General features: G+C 67.9%; 2 protein-coding genes across 3 annotated transcripts; both read right to left on the bottom strand.

Annotated features, from left to right (window-relative positions):
- Positions 1–201: 201 nt before the first annotated feature.
- Positions 202–3,416, bottom strand: PRRT2 (proline rich transmembrane protein 2). Its single transcript, XM_007536185.3, has 4 exons — positions 3,249–3,416; positions 1,741–2,645; positions 1,293–1,425; positions 202–1,134 (listed from the first exon to the last, which is right to left on the bottom strand). The coding sequence occupies exons 2-4, from the start codon at positions 2,581–2,583 to the stop codon at positions 1,124–1,126; spliced, it is 987 nt and encodes a 328-aa protein (XP_007536247.2). The 5' UTR covers positions 2,584–2,645; positions 3,249–3,416; the 3' UTR covers positions 202–1,123.
- Positions 3,417–4,129: 713 nt separating this feature from the next.
- Positions 4,130–8,663, bottom strand: MAZ (MYC associated zinc finger protein). 2 transcript variants are annotated; one of them, XM_060173047.1, is made up of 6 exons: positions 8,095–8,663; positions 7,170–8,020; positions 6,776–6,839; positions 6,338–6,509; positions 5,453–5,681; positions 5,037–5,177 (listed from the first exon to the last, which is right to left on the bottom strand). In XM_060173047.1, the coding sequence occupies exons 1-5, from the start codon at positions 8,284–8,286 to the stop codon at positions 5,479–5,481; spliced, it is 1,482 nt and encodes a 493-aa protein (XP_060029030.1). In that variant the 5' UTR covers positions 8,287–8,663; the 3' UTR covers positions 5,037–5,177; positions 5,453–5,478. The 2 variants fall into 2 exon arrangements, with proteins under 2 accessions (XP_060029031.1, XP_060029030.1); XM_060173048.1 differs by lacking the exon at positions 5,453–5,681 and having other exon boundaries at positions 4,130–5,177.
- Positions 8,664–9,139: the final 476 nt, after the last annotated feature.

Here is a 9,139-nt window from a genome sequence, read left to right on the forward strand (position 1 = left end):
TGCGCAGGCGCCAAGAGCCGCCGCGGGAGGCGCTACTTGAGAGAGGATAGCAAGGGAAAGCTCGCACATGCGCAGGTGGGCGCTCGGGCAGACTGGGCTTCAGCCCACAGTAAAGATGGGTCCACCGGGACGGCGCATGCCCGGAAGAAGGTCGCCCCGCAGCGGACCGACGCAAGGACCAAAACCGAGGCTGGAGGCGAGTCTCATGCAGTCTGCGTTTATTGGTGTTTCAGACTCATGCAGCATCAGGCATACAAAAAGGAGAGTCAGTTCCGAATTTTTTTTTTTAAGACTTAAGTGTCCTCCCTTTCCCTTTTTCCTTAAGAAAACAAAATCCGCCAACTCCCGAGCCGCAGCGTAGCTCGGTCCCGGCCCCGCAGCGGCCCCGCAGCGGGGCTTTGGTCCTAACTGGGGGCGGGGGGGTGGGGGGAGGTTCCCGCCTTGCGGAGCGAGCAGCTGCGGCTGGTAGGGGCCCAGGTGGGGCGGGTCAAACCCGGCGCCCCCTCCGCCCCTCTCCCAGGTGCGCGCACGTGTTACTGAGTGCCCAGGTGGCCCCAGCAGAGAGCAGTCGGAGCCCCGGCCTAGGAGGCCCCCTCCCCACTCAGGCTGCATATCCCCTCCCACCCCCGCCCCAGCCGGATGTGGGAGCTGGGGCTTCGGCAGAATGAATGGAGATGGATGGATGGAGGAGAGGGTGCTGAGGGGAGCTGAGGTGGCGGGGAGAGGGAGGAGGAGGAGGGTGTGGAGGGGAAAAGGGAAAAGGAGGGGAGGGATGGGGGGCAGTTGCCAAGAAAATGAGAGGATGGAGCCGAGGCGCCCAGGGATTCCTCTGGTCGGAAGGAGTGCAGGAGAGCTGGGGAGGTTTCCACAAGTGCAGGGAAGGGGAGGCCAGGAGGCTTGGAGGGATGCAGGCAGAAGTGCAAGGAGAAGGGAGGCCTCCAGGTTGGCGGAGGAGCCTGGCAGGATGCAGGAGCAGGGAAGAAGTTGTAAACAAGGCCGCTCAGGCTCCCTTGGTCCCTATGGGTGCAGGCCTGGGCCCCCCGCCTGGGCTCCCCCCAGGGGAAGATGGGCCCAAGGCAGATCCCAACAGGAAGAAAAGTCTCCAAGTGCAGGACAGAGCCCTTCACTTATACACTGTGGGAGAGGAGGGTTACGGGGCAGAGACAGTGGGAGACAGGGAGACACAAAGGAGGAGAGATGGGACAGACAGGAGAGAGCAGGGCAGGGGTTAGTAAAGCTGCTCATGCCCACCCTTCCGACTCCTCCCTGCTGGTCCCAGGCCCCTAACTTACCGCCCAAGTTGATGACGCAGGAGGCGATGATGATGAGAACCCCCCCTACCAGGGCCACGATGCTCAAGAGCTTGGCCACTCGGCCCAAACGCTGGGCCCCATCCACATCCCCCTGCTGCAGGCTGTTCCGGGACTGAGGGCCCAGGCCAGGAGGAGACACCCAGTGGAAGAGTCATCCAGAGGTGATCGCCAGTCAGCAGGATGGTGGGGGGGGGGGGGGGAGCAGAGGGAGAGTGAGGTCAGCAAGGTGGTATGGAACTTGTCTCTTTCTCCCCTCCCACCCAGCGGGGCCATGGGTGCTTAGAGGGTCAAGTCCCAGGGACTGGGAAGCCAGATCCCTGTAGGAGATGGAGGCGAGGCCACTCCTGGGCCATCCCAGTGCTGGCAGGCAGCTGGGAGCCACAGCAGGTGCCACGGAAAGGCTGGGCCAGGGTCCCTCGGGGCTTACCATGACAGCATAAGCGAAGGCCACGATATTGACAGGCCACATGGGGCAGAAGCAGGACAGGATGGCAAGGACGATGTAGTCCCGTGGTTTCTGGGTGCCTTCGCCCCCCTCCACCCCAGACCCCACCAGCTGGGAGCTGGGGTGGCGGCTCAGGCTGCCTCGGGGAGAGCCGGGGTGGCCACCGTGAGCATGAGCCCTTCCTATCCGGTCCTCCTCCACCAGCTGCTGAAGCACCCGGGAGGGTGCCCCATTGGCCGGAGGGGTTTTGATGGAAGGTGAGGAGTGTGGCTGGGGGGCTGGGCCCTCTTCCCCATCACCAGCCTGCAGGGGCACCACGGCCCCATTCTCCTGCTTCTCCCCCCCACTCTCAGTCAGCTCCTCCTGGGTGGGAAGCTCTGGCTGGAGGGATGGCTTGAGGGTGGGCTGGGGGTCTGGTTGGGGGCTCTGCTGTGGGGCTGCAGGCTGGGGGTCAGAGCTCTGGCCTGTAGTGGGCTCTTGGCTCACTTGGGGTTGGGATGCTGGCTCTTGGGGTGCTTCATGGGTGCTGGAGTCAGCCTTTGAGTCCCCGCCTGGGCTTGAGCTGAGATCTCTGGTCTGGGCTATTTTGGGGGCCCCAGCTGGGGTCTCTGTGGTTTCTGGAGCAGGCCCAGCCTTGGGCACTGAGTCCACAGGGGCCCCAGGAGGGTCTGGGCCTGGCTGCTGGGGCTCTGCTTCAGCTGGGGCCCCTGCTGGGCCAGGCAGAGGGCCAGTTCCAGTGTCAGAATGGTCAGGCCCTTCCCCCTGGGTCTGAGGGCCCTCCTGTTCCCCCTTCATCTCAGGGACCTCCGAGTCTTTGGCTGCCATCTGCCAAGGGGCGTGGGGGCTCTGCGGGGCGGGTGGAGTGGTGGTGGTGACAGCAGCCGATCCTGGAAGAGGAAGGAGGAGCAGGCTTGGGTGAGGAGGGAAGAGACTGTTCTGCACCACAGCCCAGCAGGGATGTGCTCAGGTCTTGGGGCGCACCTTGGGCTGCCTCCACGGAGGGGAAAAAAGTTGGGGTTCCCTTTGTCTAGGGGTGGGACATCTCTAGGGAGAAGTGCTCTGCTCAGTCTGCTTGGAGTGCTCTGGGAAGATGCCCCTTGACAAACAGGATCCTCCCCCAGAATCTCTTTCTGGATACCCTCCCATCCTGAATCTGTGGATGCCTGCAGATGCGCAAGCACCCCCAAATCTGCAAGCCGTGCAGACATCCACCCACCCCAGCAGGCAGGCTGGGCAGGGGACCCACATTCTCACAATCGCTCGCTCTGCATCCTCCCCTTCAAGTCGGTCGGCCCTCCCTGGGGGGGGGGGGGCAGCATCCCCAGGACCTTGCCAGCCCCCCTCCCGGGGATTCCCTGTACCTCCCGGGCCCGGCGCCGCCTCCTCCCGTTGGCACAGCCCTCACTGCTGCCAGCCAGCTGCCCGGCGCCCGCATTCCCGTGCAGCCCACCCGGCCCCCCGCTCCCGGGCCTCGGCGGTGTGCTGCTCACCTCGACGCCGCTCTCCTGGCTGTGCCCGTGGCCGCCGCTGCCGCCGCTATTGCCGCCGCTGTTGCAGCCGCCGCAGCCCGGGAGGGAGCTAGTCAGCGAGCAGGGAGGCGGCGGGTCTCCCCTCCCCTCGCTCGCTCATCCCCTCCTCTCTGCTCAGGTCCCCTCCCCTGCGCTCCTGCCGCGCGCCGCCCCCGCCCGCACCACTGCCCGCCCTCTGGGCCACGCGTGCCGCGCCGGGGCGCCCCCTCCCCGCCCTTCCACGCGCGCTCGCCGCCTGGGGTGCCCCCAGCCCAGGCCCCGGGCCCCTCCCGCCAACGGTCACCGGGGGACCGGGAGGAGGCGAGGGCAGATGGAAAGGGGGCCTGTGAGGGGAGCAGGGCCCAGGGAGCCCCGCAGGGCGCCCCGGAGCGGAAGGTGGCGGAGACCCAGACTTGGGGAGGCTGCAGAGGAGCAGGGTGGGGCCTCAGGAGAAAGCAGTCTGTCTGCAGAGCGGACAGTCTGTCTGCAGAGCGGACAGTCTGTCCCCCACAAGGAAGCTGCAGCAAGAACTGGAAAGGGTTCCAGGGAGCAGCCAGGGGCAGGGGGCGGATGCCCACAGCATCACGGGGACCAGGGCTGTTTTTCTGGGTCCTGGGGCTCAGCGCCCCGCCTGCCTCTGCAGTTCTAGCACCATCGCCCCGCGGGTGTGCTGGCGTGTCCCAGGCGCCTCACCTGCCCCCTCAAACCGCCAGGCTTATTCTGGGTCTGTCCAGACTGGGACTCCCCAGAGACCCCAGAGCCCTGAACTTGCTCCACAGGCCAGCGAGGTCCACCCCGAGCCTGGGCTGTGGCCAGAGGAGCCGGACTCGGTGAGGGCGACTCATTCAATCCACAGCCAGAGCCAGGTTTTTATTTAAAATTTATTGTAATGGGGCCCGCGCGCAAAAGGAGGGGGTGAGGGGAGGGGGACATGCAGGGGACACAGGAACACGATGACATGGCCAGGGCCACAGCTTCTGTCTCGGGGAAGAGGGATGAGAAGAAAAGGCCAGGGCTGGGGCTGGGGTGGGAGAGGGAAAGGGGGAGCCACCGGCTGCATTTCCCCCCGCTCCCAGGAAGCACCTCTGGTTCCTGGCTCCCGGTACCCTGGCCTCCTGAGATCCCATCTCTGGTCCTACCTCTGGCCCATAGTAGCTCCTCCTTTTGCTCGGTCTTTCCCCCTGACAGACTCCCAAGTAGGATGTTGGGGGCCTGACCCCAGACAACCCCACTTTATGAAGGCAAGCACTGCCTTCCCTATTTCTGCCCCTTAGCGAGTCTGCCTTCTCCTCTCCAGGACAGAATCTTTGATTACCCTCCTTTCTCTCCTCCCTCCCCCCGAAGAAAGAAAGGAAAAAAATAATAATAAAGCACCGACTCCCCAGGGAGGGGCAGCAGACAGTGGGGAGGTTGGGAGGAGAGCAAGGAGGCCATCAAGGGAAACTGCTCACAAGCCCCCCCGAGGGGTCTGGGGTCACAGGAGGGGCAAGGGCCACACCTGCCCGCTGTCCAGGGGGCTTCAACACAACCAAGGGGACAAGTGTATGTGGGGTCAGGTCTGGGAGAGGAGCAGGAGAAACATCTTTAAAACCTAGCGAATTCCCCTAAGAAAACACATCTGCCTCCTTTCCTTGGAGGTTCCTCGGTTGGTGGGGGAGTAGTGAGGAGTTGGTGGGGAAAGGGGGAGAGGAGATGGAGCCGAGGGGCTTCCCTTCATTCTCCCCTCTGTCACCCACTAACTTGGAGCTCACCAGGGCTGGGAGGGGAGTGGCTGGGAGCTCACAGGCACCCCCTCAGCCCCAGAGAGAGAGCCCACAGCTGTAGGTGGGGCTGCTACTGCAGCTGCTGCCGCCGCTGCTGCCGCTGCTGCCGCCGCCGCCGCCGCCGCCATAGGACAGACCTCACCGGTACCTGTGGAGGGACAGATCACGGTGACCGTTATGGTCTGAACAGCCAAGTCCTGGCCCAGACTCCCTCCCCTGGGACACAGCCGCTGCTTACTCCCTGCTTGTTCCCCAAAAGCTTCAGCCAGTATCCTTACTGATGAGGGGCTTCCCTGTCCCCAGAAGTGTCCCTAGCTCGAGTGACAAGAGGGCATCCCTGGCCTTCCTGAGATTCCCTACTGGGCCCTATGAGCCCCCTCATCCCACACACCCCACCCCCACTAGCCATATCCCCCGCCTTGCCTGGTGAGTGGGTGCGGGGATCCCCCTCAGCAGGTGGGCTGTGGCTGGGGGGCGTCTCCTGGGACAGGGGGGGCGGCCCCCCCCAGGTGGGTCTGCATGTGGCCGGCCAGCTGGGCGGGGGTCTTGCAGTGCACGCTGCACAGCTTGCACAGGATGCGGTCAGCCCGCGGGGCCTCGAGCCCATGGTCCTTCACCGCGTGGATGCGCAGGTATGCTGCCGTGGTGAAGCCTAAGGGGGGGGTTTGGGGTATGGGGGGCGGGGGTCAGCCTGGTGGAGACCCCAGAGACGGGGCTGTTCTCCTAGGCTGGGGACGCCTGCTCAAATAGCCCTGTCCTCCTCCCGCCAGTACTAGGTAGCCTGGGGCCAACTCCTCTGCCTGGGCTGGGGTGTAGCACCCCAGAGATGAAGTGCAGTGAAGTACTATCAGTTTCCTGACCTCGGTACCCACAGTGCCCACCCTCCGCAGCTGGGGGCTCTCTTTGGGGTGACAGGACACTGATTCCTAGCCACTGAACGACTGACCCTCAGCAGAGACGGCTGTGTCCCCTCCCTCCAGTGCCCCAGAGTTGTGTGGTGCAAAGCTGATCTGTTCAGAAGCAGCTTTCTGGATGCTGAAGCAGGATGTGCCCCCCGCCCCCCCCCCCCGCAACTTGCCCCAGAGCCCGTGGCTGCAGAGCTGACACTGCGCCAAGCATCATGTCCCTCACCCCCCCCCCCACGCACACCCAACAGGTGACTTCCTGGCCAGTGTGCTCGTCCAGCCAGGACCTCTCAGAGCTCAGTGCTTCAAGCTCTGGGCTGCTAGCAACTGGGCCGGCCTCTGTGGAAGGGTTTCCGGCTGCGCCCCCTTGTACCCAGCCCTCCCGGCTGTCCGCTCCATGTACCTTTGCTGCACAGTTCACAGACATGGTGAGGACCCTGGCTGTGCACCTTCATGTGGTCCGAGATGTAAGCTGAGCTCAGCATCTTGCCGCACACGTGACATGGCACCTTCTCCTCGTGTCGGACCGTGTGTGCCCGCAGCCGGTCCTTCGTAGCAAAAGCTGCCTCACATTTCTGGGGAGGGGCGAGGGGCGTGGGGGGCGTCAGGAGAGTTAGAGCTCCGGGCAGTGGGGGGAGGGAGCGAGCAGCTAAAGGAATCAGTCTTGGGGGGTCTTTGCTCTGTAGGAAATGGGAGCGACATGACGAAGTCTTGAAGAAGAAGGGATGACAGAATGGAGTGGAGAAGCAAAAGAGAAAAAGGGGGTCTGAGAGGCTGAACTCAAGGCAGCTACCATGAGGGTCAAAGTCATGAAAAGCAGGCGAGGCGACGGGCTTCCTACCTCACATTTGAAGGGCCGCTCTGTTGAGTGCACTTGTCTGACGTGACTGTTGAGGTGATCCGGCCTGGGGACACGTCGGGGTTGGGGTTAGGCCGCGGGCATGTGGAGAAGCCCCCAGGCCTCCCTCCCCAGTTCCTCGGGAGCCCTGGTTGGGCAGGAGCTCCCCGAGTCCTCACACCGCAGCCTCCCCGCAGGCGGAGGGCTAAGCCCCGCCCCCCGCAGCGAGTCCCGCCCCCCGCCCCCCCCCCCCCCCCCCCCGGCAGCCGGGAGCCCGGCGCCCCCTCGCTGGGAGTGGCTCCCAGTCCCCAGGCTCCGAGGCCGCCTCCCTCCAGCCCGCCCGCCCGCCCTGCCCGGCCACCTCCCTCCCTCCCCGCCAGCCGAGGCCCCTGCACACCGGGAGAAGCTCTTGCCACAGTGGGAGCAGTTGTAGGGCTTGTGCACAGCGCCGTCGTGCGAGCGCACGTGGTAGCTCATGCGGTCCTTGCGCTTGAAGCGCTGCTGGCACACGGGGCACTGGTAGGGCTTCTCGTCCGAGTGCGAGAGCTTGTGCCGGTTCAGGTGGTAGACGTCGCGGAAGGCCTTGCCGCACATCTCGCAGGCGTGGTTCTTGCGGATGCGCTTGCCCGACGCCGTGGTGGTGACCACGCCGCCCGCGGCCACGGCGGCCGCCCCGCCGCCCGCCGCCTCGCCCCCGCCCCCGCCGGCCGCGCTCAGCTGCGGGACGCTCAGCAGGCTCAGCGGCACCATGGTGGGCATCTTCATGGCGCCCGCGGGCACCCGGCCGGCCTTGGCTCCCGTGTGGATGGCCTCGTGCCGCCGCAGGTTGTAGCCGTTCTTGAACTCCTTGGCGCACAGCGCGCAGATGTAGGGCCCCTTGCTCTTTGTCTTCTTCTCCAAGGCCGCCGCCACCGGGGCCACGGCGACCGTCGAGGAGGGGGCGACCGCGGCGGTGGCGGCGACGGCGATGCCGGCGGCGGAGACCGAGACGGGGGGCGCGGCGTCGGGCGCCGGCGCGGGCGGGGGCGGCGGCGGGGGCGGCGGGGGCTGCTTGAGCGCCGCTGTGTCCACAGTGGAGGCGGCGGCCGGGGCCGGGGGGGCGGCGGCGACCGCGGCGGCGGCGGCGGCGGCGGCGGCGGCGGCGGCAGCGGCGGCCGACTCCTGGGCGGCGGCGAGCACCGGCAGCAAGTCCACCTGCAGCGGCTCGGCCGCGGGGGCCTGCGGCGTGGGCGGGGGCGCGGGGGCGGCCTGCGGGGACAGCGCGCTGAGGGCCCGCCCGGCCGAGGAGGAGGGCGCCCTCCCGCCCGGCCGCCCCTACTCACCTGGAACGGACTCTGGGCGCAGCCCTGGGAGGCAAAGAAGCGGGACTGGAGCTCAGCCCCGACCTGCAGGGGGTTCTGGGCGTGACCCTGAGGTGGCGGGAAGGAGTTCATGAGGCCGCCCACCCCCCGGGAGTCCAGGCCCAGCACGGGGAAGGGGGGGGCCAGCAGCGTGCAGGGGAACACGGGGAACATGGCCTCGGCCGCGGCGGGGCCCCGGGGCTCAGCGGGGGCCGGGGGCGCGGGCCGCGCGGGGCCCGGGCTTGGGGCGCCGCCCCCGGCCGGCCGGGCTGGGCCGCGCCGAACGCATGGCCCGCGGGCCGCCCCGCCGCCCGCACTCCCCGGCCGGCGGGCGGAGGGAGGAGGAGGAAGGAGGGCGCCCGGCGGGCCGCGGAGCGCGGCGGCGGCGGTGACGCCCCCTGGGTGGGGGTGGCGGTCCCCGCGGGGCCGGGGTCCGGGGGCGGGGGCCCGGGCGGCGGCGGCGGCGGCGGTTGGAGCCCGGCGGGGCGGGGTGGGGGGAGCGAGGGAGCAGCTTCGGCCCCCGCCGCGCGCGCGCCCAGCCGGCGCCTCGGGGAGGGCGGGGGAGGGCGCGAGGGAGGGAGGGGGACAGCTGCGCGCGCACCGGGCGCGCGGAGGGGGGGTGGGACGGGAGGGAGGGCGGACGGGAGGGGGTGTGGGCAGGCGGGGGTGGGGGGCGGGGGGAGGGGGTTGTTACCTGGAAGATGAAGCTGCTCCAGTTGCCGGGATCCATGGCGGAGGGAGGGAGGGAGGTGGCTCGCGCTCACCCTGGGGCGGGAGGAGGAGGCGGCGGTGGGGGAGGGGGCCCGGGGAGGAGCGCGCGGGGAGGGCGGGGGGAGGAGGGTGGGGGAGCGGAGCACACTGCGCGCGGGGAGGGCGGGCGGGGGGCGCGAGGACACACAAGAGGCTGGAGCGGGCGCGAGCGCGAGCGCGCGCGGGGCCAGCGGGAGGGGGGCGGTACGAGAGGGACTGTGGCGGGAGGAGGGACGGGGAGCCACCCAGCAGCCCGAGTCGCCCCGAGCGCGAGACC

The sequence above is a fragment of the Erinaceus europaeus genome, chromosome 15 (assembly GCF_950295315.1).
Source record: "Erinaceus europaeus chromosome 15, mEriEur2.1, whole genome shotgun sequence".
Taxonomy (NCBI): Eukaryota; Metazoa; Chordata; class Mammalia; order Eulipotyphla; family Erinaceidae; genus Erinaceus; species Erinaceus europaeus.